General features: G+C 53.0%; 6 protein-coding genes across 6 annotated transcripts; 2 read left to right on the top strand and 4 right to left on the bottom strand.

Moving 5' to 3' along the window:
* Nucleotides 1–293: 293 nt before the first annotated feature.
* TYR1_2 (prephenate dehydrogenase (NADP(+))) lies at nt 294–407 on the top strand (the record flags this gene model as incomplete). The annotated part of the gene is made up of 2 exons (XM_062941203.1): nt 294–370; nt 404–407. The coding sequence occupies 2 exons, from the start codon at nt 294–296 to the stop codon at nt 405–407; spliced, it is 81 nt and encodes a 26-aa protein (XP_062796251.1).
* Nucleotides 408–467: 60 nt separating this feature from the next.
* Nucleotides 468–2,446, top strand: TYR1_1 (prephenate dehydrogenase (NADP(+)); the record flags this gene model as incomplete). Its single annotated transcript, XM_062941202.1, has 4 exons — nt 468–470; nt 720–869; nt 945–1,056; nt 1,127–2,446. The coding sequence occupies 4 exons, from the start codon at nt 468–470 to the stop codon at nt 2,179–2,181; spliced, it is 1,320 nt and encodes a 439-aa protein (XP_062796250.1). The 3' UTR covers nt 2,182–2,446.
* Nucleotides 2,447–2,558: 112 nt separating this feature from the next.
* QC764_706120 (uncharacterized protein) lies at nt 2,559–6,347 on the bottom strand (the record flags this gene model as incomplete). The annotated part of the gene is made up of 1 exon (XM_062950262.1): nt 2,559–6,347. The coding sequence occupies one exon, from the start codon at nt 6,345–6,347 to the stop codon at nt 2,559–2,561; it is 3,789 nt and encodes a 1,262-aa protein (XP_062796249.1).
* Nucleotides 6,348–7,026: 679 nt separating this feature from the next.
* On the bottom strand, nt 7,027–9,655 carry YBP1 (YAP1-binding protein 1). The gene is made up of 2 exons (XM_062950261.1): nt 8,387–9,655; nt 7,027–8,330 (listed from the first exon to the last, which is right to left on the bottom strand). The coding sequence occupies exons 1-2, from the start codon at nt 9,284–9,286 to the stop codon at nt 7,296–7,298; spliced, it is 1,935 nt and encodes a 644-aa protein (XP_062796248.1). The 5' UTR covers nt 9,287–9,655; the 3' UTR covers nt 7,027–7,295.
* A 73-nt stretch (nt 9,656–9,728) lies between these two features.
* QC764_706100 (uncharacterized protein) lies at nt 9,729–12,022 on the bottom strand. The gene is made up of 2 exons (XM_062950260.1): nt 10,533–12,022; nt 9,729–10,478 (listed from the first exon to the last, which is right to left on the bottom strand). Exons 1-2 carry the CDS (start codon nt 11,165–11,167, stop codon nt 10,013–10,015), a joined length of 1,101 nt encoding a protein of 366 aa, XP_062796247.1. The 5' UTR covers nt 11,168–12,022; the 3' UTR covers nt 9,729–10,012.
* Nucleotides 12,023–13,582: 1,560 nt separating this feature from the next.
* QC764_706090 (uncharacterized protein) lies at nt 13,583–19,260 on the bottom strand (the record flags this gene model as incomplete). Its single annotated transcript, XM_062950259.1, has 4 exons — nt 18,548–19,260; nt 16,916–18,493; nt 16,040–16,858; nt 13,583–15,982 (listed from the first exon to the last, which is right to left on the bottom strand). The coding sequence occupies exons 1-4, from the start codon at nt 18,830–18,832 to the stop codon at nt 13,583–13,585; spliced, it is 5,082 nt and encodes a 1,693-aa protein (XP_062796246.1). The 5' UTR covers nt 18,833–19,260.
* Between the last annotated feature and the right edge of the window lie 9 nt (nt 19,261–19,269).

Here is a 19,269-nt window from a genome sequence, read left to right as displayed (position 1 = left end):
ACAGTGTGCACTGTCTGCCAGATCCAAGTGGGGCGTCGCGGGCACGGTGGGAGCCCCACCTTGAGCAAGCTTAAATTTCAGTTCCAGTCAGAAATTTTCTTTCACTTCTCTTCAACTCGCAACAACAATAGCAACAGCAGCCGAGCCAGCTTCGCATTCTTTGCACGCTTTCTTCCCCGCTTTGAGAGACAAGCTGGGAGTTCTGCGCAGTTGCCCTGCTGAGGATGTGATCTTTGCCATCGAGGAGTATCCCTTGCTTTGCAATACCGTTTTCGCTCGGAAGAGAAACAACAATGGCGACGGCATCCGAGTTCGCGTGGTCGAAAGACTTCACCATCGGCCTCATTGGCATGGGCGACATGGGCAGGATGTATGCCCGCCGACTGGCCAACGCTGGATGGAGGTAATGCTTGTTCTCTCGACTTTCTTCGACTAATCATCATTGAGCGACTTTAGCTCTTCCCCAAATGGTACGTTTCCTTCCTTCTTTTCGACACCAGCACAATCCCCTCCCCCAATACAATGATGACTTGAGTGCATTTGGCTAGAGTATCGTTCGTGGTGCTGTCGGTCACCCATTCTGGGCCCGGTGGTTACTGCGGACTTTCCATGATGAAAAATCTCAGCTACCTAATTTTTTTCGTCTGACCGTATTACCTTCATTCAACCTTTTTATCACTGTCGATTTTTGTGGGATTCCCGCTAACATTGACTCTTAGATTTCTTCCAGTTTCCACGTTCCAATTCAGAATTTTGGTCGGATATGGTTGGCTAATCGTTGGGTTCTTTTTCTTTTGTTTCTTTTTAGAGTCATGGCCTGCGATAGAGAAGAAAAATTTGAAGAGCTTGCCAAGGAATTTGCAGACAATGTACGATGTGATTTTCCAATCTTTCTAACCTCCTTGGCTGCTGTTAGCCAGTTGCTGAGATGTTTGTGTCTATAGACCAATATTCAAATTCTCCGCAACGGCCACCTTGTTTCGCGAGCGAGCAATTATATCATCTACAGCGTCGAGGCGGCCGCCATTGGTCGTGTAGTCGAACAGTTCGGCCCATGTGTGTCCCATCCATCATCATCATGATCGTACTGTCCCATCCAGTTCCTTACATGTTTTGTGGTCTATAGCAACCCGTCTAGGCGCCATAGTCGGAGGCCAAACCTCCTGCAAAGACCCTGAGATCAAAGCCTTTGAGTCCTACCTCCCATCCGACGTCGACATCGTTTCTTGCCATTCCCTCCACGGCCCCAACGTCGACCCCCGGGGGCAACCTTTAGTCCTGATCAAACACCGCGCCTCTGACGAATCTTTCCAGAAAGTCGAATCTGTCTTGTCATGCCTCAACTCTACACACGTCTACCTCACAGCCAAAGAGCACGACCGCATCACGGCCGACACCCAAGCCGTCACCCACGCCGCCTTCCTCTCCATGGGCAAAGCCTGGCACGCCAACCGCCAGTTCCCCTGGGAGGAAGGATCTCGCTACATCGGCGGGATCGAAAACGTGAAAATCAACCTCATGCTGAGGATCTACGCCCAAAAGTGGCACGTCTACGCCGGCTTGGCGATCCTCAACCCAGAGGCGCATAAGCAGATTGGGCAGTTTGCCCGGTCGAGTACTGAGTTGTTTTACCTCATGCTTGAGGGCAGATCCGATGAGTTGCGCGAGAGGGTGTACAAAGCCAAAGAAAAAGTCTTTGGCGCCGAGGGGAGCCCCAAGTGGGCGGAGAGGCCGCTGCTAAAGGAGGAGCTTCTTGATCGGTTTTCACTTAATAAACCCTCTGGGGAAAGGGGAGGGGGGAGGGGGCTGCCGAATAATCACCTTAGTCTGCTGGCCATGGTCGACTGCTGGTCTGCGCTGGGGATCGTGCCCTACGACCACATGATTTGCTCGACCCCTCTCTTTCGGCTTTGGCTGGGCGTGGCGGAACATCTGTTCAGGACCCCAGGGTTGCTGGATGAGTGTTTGCGGGTGGGGATTGAAGACAAGAGCTTCAGGAGGGACGATTTGCAGTTTGCGATTGCCGCGGCCGGTTGGGCAGAGTGTGTCAGTTTGAGGCAGTTTGACACTTGGAGGGAGAGGTTCGCCGTGACGCAAAAGTTCTTTGAGCCGAGATTCAAGGGGGCCGTGGAGGTGGGGCAGGCCATGATTAAGGCTGTGTTGGAGAGCGAGAAGGAGTAGTGGTGGGAGGGCATCCATAGCACTGAGATTTGTTTAGCATTGAGGTTACTTCGGGCTGGTTCAATGTGCTGGTTGTAATGATGTTTCCTATGTTGATTTATCGAGCACCAAGAGAGATCCATGATCTTTGGCCATCAAACCCAACACCAGGAACTAACTACTCCATCACAATATTGCAATCATTCTCATAGGACTCGAATGTAGAATTAGGTATTACTTTGTCCACCAGCTATATCTCTCCACTTATCACTACAAAAAAAAAACGGGGTATCCTCATATTGCTTATTTCAACCTCTGCCTTTCCAAAACTCCCAACGCACCGCAGGCAAAACAAAAGCAGCGCACCGCAAACAACTCCAGCAGCCTCAAAGCGGCCCCTAAGCCCTAACCTCAATAGCCTCCATCGTCATCCTATTCTCCTCCTTATTCTTCGCAATCGCCGGCGTGGCCACCGAAAACGGATTCTCCTTCATATCCTCCTCCTTCTCCTCCTTCTTTTCCTCACCCATCACCACCTCCCCATCAACCTTGCTCCCGCTACCCACCCCATTCATCTCCAACGGATTAGGAACCTTCGTGCTAGCAGTCTCAGCATCCGCCTCCCCTTTCCCAACCCCCGCAAAGTCCTTATTCTCCGTACTCTCCAACATGTTCGACTGCCCATTCTCAACCGCAACAGGACTATGACCCGCCCCCCTCTCCTTCTCCACCCGCTCCAAAACAACATCCATATCCTCCCCCTTCCTCAGCGCCTCCAACGCCTTCTCCGCAACCTCCACACTCTCAAACACCACGTCCCATTCCTTTCTCTTTCGGCGCCTCCTCGCCTTCCCTCCAAGCTTAGCCTTGATGCTCCTCCCCCGCTTCTTCTTCTTCTCCTGCTTGACCATCTCGTCCCACAACTTCCACATCACCGACCACCCCTTCACCGCCTCCTTGCTCAACCTCGTCTTTTCTTCCTCGCTCAACGCCTCCGTGTCTCGTTCACCCTGAACAATCCTCGCCCGCCTGATGTACTTGATCGGCTGCTTCCCCCGTTCAGCTTGCTTGACCACTCCCTTGAGCGTGTACCCAACCGGCCCAATGACAGCAGCCAGGTCCTTGAGCACAAACCCCGTAAGTCCCATACCCACGCCCCTTGCAAACCCACCAAGGCCACCTTCTTTTGCTCCGCGGTAGGGGAGGCGAACGACGCCCGTGACGCCGTCGTAGATGCCGTACGCGAATTCATTTCTGGCTGCTTTGAGACCTGATTTCATCCCAGTAACGCGGATGGGTCGCCGGACGGTGTCGTCTCCATAAAGTCTAGGGGCGTTGTGGAAGCCTTGAGCGAGGGCCAAGCTGAGGTCGACAGGGGCTTTGGCGATGGCAGAGGCCGATTTGAGGGCGCCACGACCGACATGATGAGCTACTTCCTCTGCCGGGTTGGAGCGTACAGAAGAAGAGTCCGATCTCCGGTCGTCAAGGGCATGAGTAGTAGCAGTCTCAACTTGAGGTGGCTCCTCCCCATCCCCCTCGTCATTCCCGTTCTGCTGCTGCTGCTGCTGCTGCTGCTGCCTCTTGTCATCCTTCCTCTTCTTCCTCTTCCCCTTCTCCTTATCCTTCCGCTTCTTAGCACTCTTCGCAACCCGATACGGCACCCCCCCAATCCCCCCAAAAACATTCCCAACCGTCCCCATGATCGACCCCGCCACACCCGTCACCGGCTCCCCCGGCCCCTCAAAATCATTCCACTCGTTATGTCTCAACAACCTCAGCTTCTTCCAGCTCACCAGCCCCCTCTCCACCAACATCTCCGCCGCAATAGGGCTCAACCTCAACCCCGTCTCCTTCATCCGCCAAACCGCCACCTGATCCGGCAGAATCGAACACCTCATCGAGCTCCTCCCCCCTCCCTTCACCTCTCTCTGAATCAACAACCCCTTATGAAAGGCCTCACAAGCATTCTCCGCCCCGTCCCCCTCCCGTTCAATATCCCTCGCAATCTTCTCCGCCGCCTCCTTTGCCTCATCCCTCAAACAAAACTTGATCCCCTCCGCCAACTTCTCCGCCGTCAGCTCCTTATACGGCACCGCCTCTGGCCCAGCCCCCGCATTGCCAACCATGCTCCCCCAAAAATGCTGATCCCCAAAAAACGGCACAATCATCGTCGGCTTCCCACACTTCAACGCGATCGCCGTCGTCCCCGCCCCTCCATGGATGACACACGCCTTCACCCTAGGGAACAGCCAGTCATGAGGCGTATTATCAAGCATATACACATCCTCGGGAACATCCAATTTGTCCCCCCCCAGCCCTCCCCACCCCTTACTAACCAATGCCCTCACACCCGCCAACTCCACCGCCTCAAAGATCATCTCGGTGAACCTCTCCGGGTCATCCACAACAATGCTCCCAAACCCAATATACACCACCGGCTTCTCATCCTCCCTCTCCTCCCCCTCCCCACCACCCTGATCGCTCCTCCCCAAAAACCTCTCGAGCTCCCCCGGCGGCTTAAAACTATCCGCCAGCTCCAAAAACACAAACCCCGCCACCTCCACCTCCTCCCCCCAATCCCCCGGCTTCGGCACCAACCCCGGACTCCAAAGATACGTAAACGGCACATGCAACCGATACGTCGCCCCGGGAGCCCAGAGCGTGCTCACCGGATCCAGCCCCAGCGTCCCAACCCTAAACTCATTCACCAAGTCCCCCAAACCCTGCCACACCATCATCTCCACCAACGGGTAACTGATAAAGTTCGTATACCCCTCCTCCACATTGCTCCTCTTAATGCTCGCCAGCGGATGCGGGAACGCCTGCGTTGGGGTATAAGGAAAAGTAAACATCAAGTGCAACGGAATCCCCAGCGCCTCGGCGCAGTGAATGTGCGCAAAGCTCGGCGGGTTCGCAATGATCGCATCCGCCACGAACGGGTCGCGCTTGCCCATCATCTTGATGTTCCTCACGTCGTGCTCGTCGTCGGTGGCGTTGATGCACGCCCTCCAAAACCCCTGAAACATCTCCGCCATGGCCGCCCGCCGCTTCTGTATGTCCCCTGCCTTGACCGACGACAAGGTCGGAATCATGCCTGGGTTCTTCACCATGAAGCTCATCAGCTCAGACGGGTCCCCCCCGACAGAAAAAAACTCCAGTCCAGAGTCCTGCTCGACAAAGTCTCTAAAGGCGGGGTGGGTGGCAATACGGACGCGGTGTCCGTACTTCTCCTTGAGGATCTTCCCAATCTTGAGAAACGGCTGTGCGTCACCCCGGGAGCCAATGACCATAATCACGATGTTGAGTTTGGGTGGTTTGAGCGACTTGATATCGATCGTGGAAGCAGTCCGTTTCCGGGTGGGAACCCCCTTGAAGTGGGCGGCGACCGACTTGGAGGATTCAGAGTCTGAACCGCCCGGGGGCGGCTTCAGTGGCACCATGTGCTTTGCTGCTGTCCCGAGAGCTTTGGCTAGATACCCCGTCTGGGAGGTGTCCTTGACAGAAATGCTCAGCCGGCCGTCGCGCTTGGAGACCTTGCCGCGGGTTTTGTAGTGAGGGTTTCCGATCTTGAAGCGGCGGTATCGGTCTTCTTCTTCCTCGGGGGTTGGTTTCTTGGATTTCTTCTTGTGCTTCTTTTTGCTGGAAGGTTGGGTATGGTAGTCTTCTTCGTCGTCGGAAGAAGAAGAAGAGGAGTCGCTGCTGCTAGAATAGTCTACTCCAGGGGGAATCGCCGAAAGATTCGTGCCGGCTCGACGAGGGGGAGCAGGCATGGTGAAGGTTTTGTCGGGTTGGGGGAATTCGGTGGCCCAGTTTCGAGCTTGGGGGCGAGGGGAGGCTGTTCTGCCTGTTGGTTCTGTCTGGACCTTGCGTGGTTGTTCGACTTTTGGTTCCTCCTCTTGCTGCTTCCCTTTTGCCTCCCGCTGCCCCCCCTTTTCCCTATCTTGATTCGGTTCGGACATGGTGGTAGTCTTTGGTGAGGGCGATGTAGAAGGCGAGTCTCCTGACACGGGAGAGCGAGTTGCAGGTGGGACGTAGGTGGGATACACAATGTGGTTATCGGCATCACGGACAACAGTAACCTGCTGGCCGTTTTGGGTCTCGGTAACTAGCCTGAGGTTTCCATCTTTGGTCTCGGCCTCGTTGGGCAGATGGCCTCCTGGGCTCGGGGACTCAAAGTCTCCCGTCATGGTGGAGAGTCGTGTCGTCGACGTCCGTGTTGTCGAGGTACGTGCAACTGGATTTGCTAGTTGATGTGCAAGAGAGGGAGCACCGACCGCTCAGATCAAAAAGCCGATCAAATCCGCAGAGGTGGTTTTGGTGTTTTGTTATTGCAAACTGAAAGAAAATAAAAGCATCAGCCAAGGAGGGAAACGGCAAGGTCACAAATGCTCGCCCGGCAACGCGTGTTCCTGACACAGACAAAGTCGCCGTTGTGTAGCTGTAAGTGTTTGGCGCGTGTCGTTGCCCCTCGATGGTGCTGGGTGTGGTGTCACTTGGTGTCAACGCTTTTTTTTAAAAAAAAAACAGCCGCTCGGACGAACTCGGCTTTTTATTCTAGGTATTAGGTCCTTCGCTGCAAGATATTTTCCCTCGCAATCGAGCAACCAACAGGAATTGCTCCATTGTGTATGTATAATCGCGGTCTGTACGAGAACGGGAGCACTTACAACAATGACATCATAACGGTTTACCTGCAGGGAAAAGGCTTTTTGGTTCGCTGTGGCTCGGCGCTAGCGATTGGAGCCACGGCCCGGGTGTCTGTGCCACCCCTGCCCCACTCTCAACCCAGCCCCCTGGAGGAAATGCTCCTGAACTTGCTCAGGGGCCGCAATGAACGTTGCCAAGATGAATGCTCCTTCTTGATCTTGATTTTGGCCAAGCTCAGGGTCAAGATGTCGGCCCAAGTGCTTCGATCTCCCTGTCCTAACAAGTCTTCTTCATCGACACCATCACCCGGAACAATCCGTTTAGTATTCACAAGTAGCAATATCTCCTACAGAACCAGTTCATCATATGTCTCTTATCCCTCGTCCCCCACATTATCGCCGTCGCTCCCGTTTGCGCCACCTAGTTCATCTCACAATCGTCAATATGTGCCCAACCCGATGATAGATACTCAGTCAACGACAGTATGCTCATACACCCTTCCCACCAGTGAATCCCTCCTTCGCAGCAAGATCCTCCAACCTCCCCTTCAACACGGCCAGTTCACCCTCCAACGGCCCCAACTCTACATCAGAGCTCTTGCTCTCCTTTTGAACCCTCTCGATGCTCTCCAGCAGCGGCTCAAACCAGCGCTGCCTGACCGTCGCATCCATGTTCGCCGGCAGCACGGCCTTCCATTTCTCTGGACTGGACCAGAGGAATAATCCCAAGTTCACTGCCTGCATGAGGAATGGTGCGTTGGTCACCAGATACTCGACCACTTCCTCCAGATTGGTATCCTCCACCAAAAAGTCCAGGTTTGGAAAGACTACGTATTGCACCGTTTCCAGAGCCTGCGGTGTTGAAAAAGCGGTTGTTTGGTGAAGCTTTGCCGTGAACGCTGCGATCAACTCCTCTCTCAGCCAGGTGATCGCTCTCGCTTTGAGCGAGGCAAATGTGCAATTCTCCAACAAATCGTACAAGACCTTCAAGCGGTCATCATCTGATGGATCAGAATGGAGTACCTGCCCAGCCAGTGTGCTGGCTGCGTTGCGAACGTGAAGCTTGGGATGAAATAGCGCGATGAGCGTGACGAGGTGAATATACCGCATAAAATCCGAGGTAGGATCTTCTGGAGATGTTGTAGGATTTGTGAGCGGGGTGTTGGGGTTCGCCGAGACAAACTTGTTCGCATGCAGCCAGAGGCCGATTGTAACAAGGGCCTCTACTGTGCCTGGCGACTGTTGAATCTGGGCATGCGCATCATCTTGAAGGAATTTGTCCAGGACGGCATAGTGGTCTGGGAAGATGTTCATCTCTGGCTGTGGGTGGTCGGCGTCAAAGACTGTCGACGAGAAGACCCAGTAGGCCACGAGACAAACAGCTCCTCCTGTAGAAAGCTTGACCTGGCTTGCTGACTCAAAGTCCTCTGAGCCAGCCAGCGGATTCTCATGTAAAGGTCCTTCACACACATGCTTCAAGAACGTTCTAGAGCATGACCTCAGTCCAAGATCCCCAATCAGTGCCTAGATATCATGTCAGCTCTCGGGTCAGTTAACATCTTCAAGGAACAGAAACATACCACCAAATTCCCCACAATCCCATCCTTAGCCAACAACCCCTCCTCCTCCCTAAAAGCCCCCATCAACGTCCTCCTCCCCGGCACAGTCCTCTCCGGCTCATAAAACTCAACCAGCCTCCCCGCCCACGCCAAATCATTCTCATTCGCGTACCTCTCCAACACGCACGTGGCAAAACTCAACAACAGCTTCTGCTGCAGCTCCGTCTCATCCGGATCCTCCGTCTTTGCCTCGCCCTCCTTCCCATCATCCGCCTCCGGATCAGGCGCATTCTTCCCCCTATCCCCCCGAGCGTCCAAGTTGGCCACATTCACGCTCGACTTCCTGCTCGGCAACGGCGGCCTCGCCCTCTTCCCACTCAGACTATGCACCAAATTGATCACCGCAGCCGTCATCTCTTCACTCCCCGCCTCATAAGCCCCCAGCACCGTCTGCAGCGTCTGCGCCAGGAAGCGAGAGGGATACTTCGTCTTGATTCTTCCGTGTAGGATCGCCAGCATCCCCATTAGGATGATGAATTTCTCTGTTTTTGTCACACCGCCCTCCTTCTTCTCCTTTGTGGTTTCAGCTTCATCATCTGCTTCGTAGCCCTCCTCTTCGCCTAGGAGTTCGAGTGTTTCGAGAACCTTGAGGATGACCTCTCGGGGGTTGCCAAGGCGCGCGATCGTCTCGAGGCATGATGACGAGCCGGGGAGGGAGACGAGGTTGTATACCAGGTCCCAGCCGATTTCTTGCGTGAGACCAGCATCTTGAAGGACTTCGTTGAGGGTTGGGAGGACCTCTGGGGAGAGGTTCGACTCGACGATGGTGAGATAGGTGAAGCGGTCGGTGGCGGGAGGGCGGGCGTCGCGGATGGCGGTGATGGCTGTGGAGGGGTCGCGGTCGAGTTCGGCGGTTGCCATGTTGGTTGTTCGCGGGGTGATATGTGCGGTTAATGGAGAGAGTGTGTGTAGGACAATCAAGTCGGAGAGGAGAGGGAAATGGAAAAGATTCAAAGTCAACCGGAAGCTCTGGATGAGTGTCAAGTCGAGGACGGCAGTGATGGATCGCAGTGGAGTGTGTCGCCTGCCTGGAGCAAGTTGAGCAAGCCAACCATGGGAACCCCGCACTCCACTCTTGCTGCTTTGCTTCAGGAGCTGCCCCTCCACTTGCGCGACGAGACAGCGTGTTTGATCTTGGATGGAGCTTGTCCAATGAATGCTTCCAAGGAACCAAATACGGGGTCGTATCGTTGCATGAGCTTGCCAATGGATTCTGGGCGGTGTGACAGTTGGGATGGCGTTGCTGAGTCTAGACTTTTGATGTCCTATCAAAATGCCCTATGACGTCGGTGTTGGTGACGGGCCTAGAACTCCACAATCCTGACCACCTCGGTTTACTATCTGTCACCACCCCTAACAGTATACAAAAAGAAGTTTGAAAGGTATCAATTCATATGTCATAGTATCCTGAGCATACCCCATCACCCATCGATTCAATCCATTTGACCACAGGCAACCCGCAAGAGAGTAAACACTAGGCACCACGACCTTCCTCGAGCCTTGTTTTCCTTCATCCCTGAAACCACTCAAACGCACCATCTCCCGAGGTATCCAGAAAAATAACAAAATAGAAAAGATCGCATCTTCTCATGTCCCACCAGGCAAAGGCAAGTCCCCTCCCCCATTAAACTCCGTATCCTCCACCGCAAACATCCAATGTCCCGCCAAATTCGGCTCCCCCAACCGACTCTTCAGATAGCAGACATGTTTCCCCCCCTGCTCCCCCCATCCGGAACCGACGCACCCCTCCTGTTTGGCACACGAATCTATACACTCCGCCATGGTATCAACTCTCACATCATACATATCCGTCGCCCCATTAACAACATTGTAATCCCTCCCACAAAACAGTAGAAATTTCCGATCATTTGACGGGGTCATAGGCGAAGAATAGAGAGTGAGGTTCTGAACAGGGCACGATATGTCGGCGGGGATTAGCTCGCTCTTGTTGGTAGACTCGGGGTTCGTGACGGTGGAGGCGTTGAAAAGGGGTACTGGGAGGGTTCGAACGGGTGTTGATGGTGAGGTAGATTGTGATGGTGTTGGTGGTTGTCTAGGAAAGATTAATTTGATGCAGCACAAAACGAGGATGGAGGAGAAAACTTACGCTTCCTTGGAGTTCTTGTTTCCCAACGAGACTCCTACACCAACACCGGCTGCTATCGCTATCACGGCGAGAAATATCCCAGTCGCAAGGATAATCCAGAATGACTGTCGTTTGACTCCGCATATGATCTCTCTTTTCCTTCTTCCGTCGAGTCCCTCGCCTGGCAAAGGTGGCAGCGATGGCCCGGCGACAAACGGGTTACCCGAATCAACACTGCCTTGGCCCCTCCCATTCGGCCCTCCTCTTGAAGTCGTACTGCTGTATGCTGTTCCGGGCCTACTCGGCCTATGCATCCCTGGTGTCACCATTTCCGTCCCGGGTATCGGCGGTGGTCCCCCAAAACCATAGTTTGGTATTGGCGGTGGCGGCGGGCTGTTGGTACTGTCGAACACCTTGCCGTATCCCAATGATAGGTTTCCTACCTTCTCCCATGTCTTGAGATCCTCAAAGCCTGTGACAGGCGAACCGATTGGAACTGGCCCAGTGCCTGGAGCCACTTCAAGCGTGGAGTGGGTGGCAACCTCAAGGCCGGGCTGGGTGTCATGTTCAGTGAACTGTAGACGTTCGGCGAGCTCGATGCCGTGGCCTTGAACCAGTTCGTCTCGAGGATCCAGTGGCGGCCGTGGTGAATCCATGATGTGTCCTTTTCTCTTCTTCCCTCTTTTGAATGATGTCGCCCGTATTTGGTCGCCTATACTCGATGTCTTGGCGAAGATGAGGCTTTCATGATCACTGCGGTATTTCCTGCCCGGCGATTGCAGTCACGTCAAAACATAAAGACAAGAAAATAACGAGAGAATTGAACGAGTGTAATTGGCGATAGCAATTCAAAAAAGGAAAAGAAACAAACCAGGAGTGAAAAAAAGGCGTAAATCGTAAGCAGAGCCTTGGAAGGGGGTCCTCTTGAGATTAAGATCGAAAAAGGAAAGTGTGTCAGCAACCACGACAACCACAAACCACAAACCGCGCCGCTCCTCGTCCATTTTATCAAACCCCCTTGTCTTCCAGGTTCTTCAGGATGCCCATCAATCAAGACCAGGGCATCTCGCGCAACGTTGGATTTGGTTCCAGTTAACGTCCGTACGTAGTATGTCAAGTACGACCATGCTTGCGATACCAAGTTCAGTACACCAGAGAAAGCCCCCAATCACCTCGTCTCCTCTTCTTCAAGAAAAAAAAGGCCAAAGGAGCTTTGCCTCTCCCCAGATTTTCAGCCCCCAGGCCACCGCGGTTCTCTGTGTGTGTTGACAATGTGATGGAGGAAGGAATCGACACACAGGAAGAGGAGCTGACGAGCAGAGCCCCACAGAAGTGCACATGTAATCAGTTAGCGCCGTCAGCCTGTACGAACGATGCAATCCTACCAGTCGCCACTTCATCTTGGCTTTTCGCTGCCATAGTGAAGCCAAAAAGGCCGTCGGGAAGCACCATGCTAGCCAGAACTAGCGTCGAGAAACGGCCTCTGAGTTTGGAGATCAACAGAAGAGAAACCAACATCTCAGAGTTGGAAACCTACGATACTGCCAAGCACTGACCCACCCGCTACCCGCCGCTAGGTACCCAAGCTTTCAGGGGGCCACCCCCGCTGTCATTCAGGACCGGGGATCCCCGGGAAACAGCCCTACACCACCTCAACCTGGAAGCACAGGTAAGGCTTCTTCTACGTCTCTCTTCTTCTGATAACTCATATCTTCGTGGTGCCTCTTCGTCAAACCGACATCCCCAAAGAAATCTCGATCTCACGGTGCGGCACGGCGCGCAGAAGACCACCTAGCTTCCGACCTCCCATCCTCTATCGCCAACATCACCTCTTCTGACCCAGCAGGTTATACAGTGCGGCTCTTCTCCCTCAACTACCCAATCTTCCCTTGGTAACCAACCCAACTTCTGGTTTTCCCTACCATCTTCAAATCTTCCCAACCACCCTCCCCTCCGGTCCAGTTCCGAATACCCAACCTCCCGACCTAGCACCAGGCTACATACAACTGGTGTTTGTTTCAGGGTTAGTCTCCCAGCCACATGTACGTAAGGTAGCGCCGTCCAAGCGCCTCGATTCCACACCACATCACGCATGCTCAAAAACATGGGAATCACAGCCTCCGAGGCACATGCCATAGTTCCAAGTTAGACGTCATAGAAAATCTGCAAGCACTCAAGCTGTACCTGCATATGCAGACGCGGAACAATCTGTCGTTTCTCCATCCCATAGGCGTGAGAGAAAAAAAGGGGTAGCATCCGTCCGCCCCATCGTTCAACAGAGAGGTACCTACCCAACGGCGCCCGCCACCATCCATCATCCAACGGCCCGCGAATCTTCCCCAACCGGCCGTCTATCTACCTAGCAGTCGACACAGTGCACCGTCGTGATATCTATTGACCACCAGGTGCCAAAGAAAACACGGTTATATGCAACCTACGCGCCAACTATCACTCTTGACCCAACATCACCCCGTAATCACCCAACTTGCTATATGTGAATCGCCCGCATCGCTCGAAAAGCTGCTCCCAGATATGATGACGCGGTTCAACCATGAACTCCTCCATGTTCAAAATAAGTGTCAGCCAGAAAACCCATGGTCAACAAAGATTCTAGCTATTGGCCATCATGAACCCCAAAGCCCAATCCCCTCCCAATCTCGAATCTTGTCCCCTAAACAGGAAGGTACCCAAGCTTTCTTCCTTGCTGACAGACTCGCTCATTGACAGCGGGCCGGCGATTTCCGGAGTTTTCGCACTTCTTCATGCCCTCTGACACCCTGTCATCCAATAACTGTCCAGAGTGAGGGATGACAAGGCTGGACTTCAAACTCGGTTCCTTGAAGCTATGGATGCGTAATAAGTTTTTTGCATGGTTTCAAGGTGCGGAAAAGATGAAGGGATCAGCCAGGTTCAAGAACGTAGTTGGTTTGATGGTGATATAGCAAAAGAATTGCTGTTCATATTCATCAATGTGAAGATGGCGCATGATAGCTGGTGATCGAAATATGAAGGGTATAATCCAAAAGTTGGAAAAGCTACAACCCCAACTACGCAGCAATCCCCTGCCATCGTCAACTCTTCTCAGTAACCTCCTGGACAGCAACCTTCTCAACCGCCATTTTCTCCATCATCACCGTCCCCACCGTCATCTTCCCCCCGTTCGCTACCCCATCAACCTTCTCCCCACTCACCCCGCCCTCCTTCTCCCCCTTTTCCTTCTCCTCCTCGGCCTGCGCCTCAAGCCCAGCCTTAAGCAACCCATCATACAACATCTCATCAACAAAACTCTCCTCCCCCCTCTCCACATCCCACTTCACCTCAGCCTCCCACTCCTTCCCAATCCCCCACGGCTTCAACACCCCCTCCAACCACTTCCCAAAAGCAACCACCTCGTCCCCCTCCACCCAACAACCCCCCGTCTTCTCCCCTTCTTCCCACTTTGGCACCCTCACCTTCCCCTCAAAACCCTCTATCCAGCTCTCCACCGTCCACTTCGGCAACCAAACCCAGTCATGCCCCGGACTACAAAACGGCTGTGGCTTGTTCGGATCCGCCTTCTTGAGCGCACCAAGACAGGGCCCGCAAAGAAACAAGTCATAACAATACCGGCACGCATAAAAATCATTCTCAAAGTCCCACGTCCGCCCGTTCGACCCTATGCATCCTTCGCAATCCCGATACCCGTATATATGCAACGCATCCCTCACCGTGCGGAGCCGCGCCAGTGTCGCGTCGACGTCCTCTTCCTCTTTCTCTTTTTCTGCCTCGGCAAGAGAAGCAGACCGCCCGTCAATAAGCTTGTCCATCAGGTCGTTCACCGTCGTAATCATGTCACTTCGTATATAGAACATGTTTTTCGAGTTGCTGTCAAATGAGGACAGAACCCTGTGAGCGACACTTCCTTCCTTTGGAGGGCCGCCTTCCGGGCAGAGCAGTCGAGTCAGCACTTTGGCGGTAGATGCAGCACTCCCGTTGGTGATATCAGGCGGCACCAGCCGCATGCAAGCCAACGAATTCTGAACATTCCCGGTATGCAGCAGGATGGCGCTCAGCTGCCTCAAGCTGTCCGCGTCGTTGTGCTTGTTCCCGTCAGAGAGCATGTTCGTCACCCGTACCATATCTGAAGCGAAGACCCTCCTCGACTCCTCGAGGTTTTGCGGTGACTTGAGCGCATAATACGCAGCCAAGTAGCTCTTAGCTATGGAGAGCTGGACGTCGAAGCGGTCACGGAGACTCTTCTCAAACTCAGTCATCGATTTCCTAAGGGCTTCGACGTGATCCTCGGTCGTCAATGCCGTGCTTCTAGGAAGTCTTCCTCTCCCACTGGCTTGGTTAAAGTGAAACCTGTCAGCCAACACCGTGGTTTTGCCGTATATCCGATCGGTCCACCATGGCATAGTCCGGCTCAATCTTTCGTGCGCAAGTTTCCGGGCAAGTTCACAACATTCCATCACATGGTGGATATCCTCAGATCCCGAGCGATGCATATGGACCATGCCCTTGTAAGTAATGAGGACAGATTGAAGATACTCATTCTCCTTGTCGCCTTTGGACAAAGAAATACTCGCATCGAGCGCCCCCATCAGATCTTCCACGCTGCCAGTGGCTTCAAGTATGGAGATTATTCTCCAGAAGAGAGGATCCGCGCGGCTCCATGCGTTACTCATAGCAACTGCCTTAACGAGGGACCCAAGTGGTGTCAGCCCCTTGTCGGCCTCTTTACCCGCCGCTTCCTTGGACGCCGCTGTTTTCGACACCAATTCGTACAATTCCCCCTCTCTTTCCAACTTAATTAGTAGGCTCATGATGTCGTACTGGGCCTCCCCGTGTTCAGGCACCAAGACAAGTACTTCCTCCAAGACCTCAAGGGCTTTCTCAGGTTCTTTGTAGTTGTCGTACCACCACGCCAAGTCTTTAAGCTGAGAGACCTTCTGCTCGATACTGACAAAAGGAGAATCTTTGTAAAGGTTCATCGCCCGGTCGTGAATTGCACGTGCCTCGTCGAAGTTCGCCGAGCTAACGGCGAGTAAGGAGTATGACAACCCAATCAGAACCTCCCATGACGGATATGGACTGGAGATTTTCTCGGCCTTTCGATATTGCTCGATCGCGTCTTTGAAGCTCACCGGATATGAATCCTTGTACGTTTGACCAAGACGCTCGTACCACAGCGAGTCTAGCTCTTCGTCTTTGAGTTCAAGTATCTCTTGACACCACCTCGCTGCCTCTGTGATATCAACCTTTACAGGTGGGTCGAACTCCTCCTCAGTGGAAGTGCTAGAAGGAGAAGGGCTCGCAGGCCTATCAGGCACGTCAGAATCGGCAGTAGAAGCCGGTGTATCCGTGTTGGACGTGGCGGTTTCGGAAGGTGTAAGAGGGCCAGCAGTCGCGGGAGGCTTGGCAGTACTGGACAACGAGGTTGTCTCCGGGGATTTTGAGGCTTTGGTTGCTGCACGGTTGTCCTCCTGTTTCTGTTTATAGCGTCAGTGATAAATTCTCATGAACACCTCTGATCAGGGGCCACGTACTATTCGAATGAGGGCCCGCTTGATCCACGCCAAAAGGTAGTACACGTCGTTTCCGCGCTCGCGAAGCCACATCTTCGCCACCATCTTCATGGTCGGTTTGAGCAGCTTACGTTCCCACCTCACATCTTTCTTGAGTTCAACGATGTGGTCTCTTTCCTTGCCAGAAAGTTCGGCGAGTGTCGTATCCATTTGAATCCATTCCCAAAATTCGCTCATATTGCGCTCTTCAATGAACTCCCAATTAGAATTGAAGAAGTCCCAGTGTTTCTTCAAGGAGGCATCCGGGTAGTCGAAAAGCTCAAATATACGCTTTCCGATACTGCCTGCTTCGCTAGGAGTTAGCTTGTCGTCACCCTCAGCTGTACGAAGAGTTCGAAGGTGATCTGCCAGATAGTCAACCAGATACTGCCTGATGCTCTCTGATTTCTCGCTTGGGTCATCTTTAAGGAACTTAAAGAAGGATTCAACAATTGCAAGAGAAGCGTCGGTCTTGTTGACTCTGATGATGCCTCGCGACTGAGCGATCTGGGCGGCCGCATCATCAGCTTTAAAACTGAAGCCATCCAAAGTTGAGAACTTGGTAAGGTCCCACAGAAAGCGTTGGACGGTAGAGATGCTGGCGTTGTTGATTTTTATCTCCAGGCTGATTGTTTTGTTGTCAGGGCCACCCTGTGAAAGCTCCCTCGGTTTGGTGATGACCTTGTCAAGATTGTCATCTACTGGAGATATACCCTGGGGCCCACTGGTGATGAGCTTCTTCAGCCTGCTGTTGATGAAGTTTTCGAGGCCTTGGATTGGGAGGGACTTGCCACGAAGGAACTAAAACAAGAGATGGGTCAGCAAGTGAGAAACTCCAGTCTCTTGGTTGGGTCTCACAAAGGCGGCCTCCAGTTGGGGGATAGTTAGCGACTGTTCCCCAAAAAGCACCCACATCAACAGTTCATTGACCCAGCCAATCTGCCCAACATCCAATCCAGCTTGAAGTTTCTCTACAGTATCAACCAATAATACACTGGTATCTCGGGTTGAGTCATCCAAGAGTTTGTTAAGCTCCTCGTCACTTTTACTGGATGCAATGTAACTTTCAGCCGCACCAAGTGTGGCCTGGATCGTCTGGAAACTGCATTCGCTATGCATGATCTTGTTCTCAATGCCTTCTCTCTTCTCCGACAAGTCAGGGCCGGGCAACATGATGGGAGCCTGAAGTCTGTGTCGAATGTAGTGGCGAAATTCGGATTCCATTGTTGTACGGTCAGCTTTGACTTCTCGCACTGACAGGTTTTCCGTCGCCTGGAAAACTTCAAATATAGAGCTCGCTCCAGTAGCGAGGACCCTGATGGAGCTTCCGTTCGTGCCAGTCCTTGGGACAGCTTGGAAAACCTTCAGCAACTCGTCCTGTTCTGGGGGGAGAAGGTTGTCTAGAGCGTCGAGTAGTATGAAATGTGTGGTTCTCGGCATCGGCGAACCCAGTTTCAAAGCATCCCATAGCTTCGAGGGTTTTGCATCCTTGAGCTGGTCGAGTTCACCAATGCTTTTTGCGAAGACCTCGTCTTGCTCAGCGAGCTGAATGGCGATAGACTTGAGTGCCATCTCAACCGGGTATTGTTCGTCTCCTGCTTTCCCGCTTCGGGCGGGGAAAAAGTAAAAGCCGATCAGGGAACGGTGAGTCTGTGTGATGGCGGCAGGAGTGGAGGTTCGCTGTTTTAGGTCATCGATAATGGAAGCCACGGAGAAGGATTTGCCGAACCCTTGACCTCCTGTCAGGAGCAAGAAGGAGCTGATCTCTTGAGCAGAAGCGTTCGTGTCTACCCAGCCCTGATAATCAGTCATAGGCTTGAACCAGCTTCCTGTCCCCGGGGCCCTTTTCTTAAGATAGTCTTCAAACGTAGCTTTCGAGGTATCAGGGTCCTTGGGGTCAATACCAAGTGCAGACTTAATTTTGGTGAGCAGGGTCTGCTTGGAGCTTTCCGCCTCCTTTTTCTGCACTCTGTCTTTGATGCCTTTGATGTCAGAGTTGATTTCGTTCGTCACTTTCAGATTCGCGACAACCGTAGCCTTGACGTCGAGGAGTTCCACCAACGTTACAGCCCCCTGCACATGCTGCTGCCCTTCCACAAGCATCTGAAATTTTTCCAGCTCCTCGTCCAGTTCTGTGTCGTCACACAAAGCACGCTTGGTAAAGTTCTTGAACCTCTCCCATTTTCGAGCATGCTCAATGTTGAGAGCCGTAGCGCATATCGTGACAAGGGCAATCATCACCTTGTGGATCGAGATGATCAAGTCTTCATCCATGGCTTGGATCTGCTCTCCCCTCGCATAGACTTTGAAGCCCTGGAGAACCGGGGCAATACGGATGAAGATCTTGTCGACAACCTCATGAAACTCCTTCATCTTCTTGGGCAGTTCCAGCAACAGAGAAAGGCCCTTGAAGCATATATCGGCTCCGCCAAACACCTAGAAACCAACAGTTAGCACTCCAGAAGAATGCTTTGAGAAACGATGACCTACCGTGGAAACGCCTTGCACAGCAGCTTCGCCGAACTTGTTGATGCATGCCAAGATCCTCAACCCTCTCTCCCGGGCCTTTGATCTGTTCTTGAACTCTTCGGTGTCTTGCTCCTTGGCACGGGCTTCGATGATTTTCCTGAGTTCTTCTGGCGACGCTGGCGCTACATCCTGGAGGTTCTTCCCTGTCAGACTCTTGAAAGTGACCAGCGCCTCCTGCCACATTTGGTCAATCTTGCTCTGGGTTTGGATGCCCTCCACCTTGACGACTGGCACAGGTTTCTCCATGTTGACGGAGGATATGAGGAACCAGCAGACTGAAGGAAAGATACCAAGGACGAAGAATCATAGGACTGGGAGCGGGGTTCCATAGGTGCTAGGTATAAGAGCTCAGAAGGGTGGGATAAGCAGTTGGTCTGCCTGTTGGGCCGCTCGCCCATCCCCATATGCAGTAAGGTATCCTGTCTTGTTGCTTCAAGCATGGTGGGCAGGGGTTCCAGCTAAACCTTCGTTGGCCGAAGAAGTACCATGCAGAAGGATATCGTCCTACTAATCGCACTGCAGCAGGGTGGCACAGCCGCAATGCAGGCCCAACTGCAGGTGGTACCGACTAGATTGATGGATGTAGAGTCACTGTTGTCAAATGAGGGATAGGATTGCAAGAGGAGAAATGCAGGCGAATTTTCAAGAGCATGACATCTCATCTTGGCCCATCCACGTAATTG

The sequence above is a fragment of the Podospora pseudoanserina genome, assembly GCF_035222485.1.
Source record: "Podospora pseudoanserina strain CBS 124.78 chromosome 7 map unlocalized CBS124.78p_7.2, whole genome shotgun sequence".
Taxonomy (NCBI): Eukaryota; Fungi; Ascomycota; class Sordariomycetes; order Sordariales; family Podosporaceae; genus Podospora; species Podospora pseudoanserina.
This window is presented reverse-complemented; position numbering and strand designations above follow the sequence as displayed.

What these genes read in the sequence shown, in the direction of transcription:
- YBP1 (XM_062950261.1), bottom strand. Translation starts at nt 9,286, where the DNA reads ATGGCAACCGCCGAACTCGACCGCGACCCCTCCACAGCCATCACCGCC. An exon ending in GGATTGTGGGGAATTTGGTG is followed by an intron (nt 8,331 to 8,386) that starts GTATGTTTCTGT and finishes CATGATATCTAG; the next exon opens with GCACTGATTGGGGATCTTGG.
- QC764_706100 (XM_062950260.1), bottom strand. Translation starts at nt 11,167, where the DNA reads ATGGATTCACCACGGCCGCCACTGGATCCTCGAGACGAACTGGTTCAA. An exon ending in AACAAGAACTCCAAGGAAGC is followed by an intron (nt 10,479 to 10,532) that starts GTAAGTTTTCTC and finishes AATCTTTCCTAG; the next exon opens with ACAACCACCAACACCATCAC.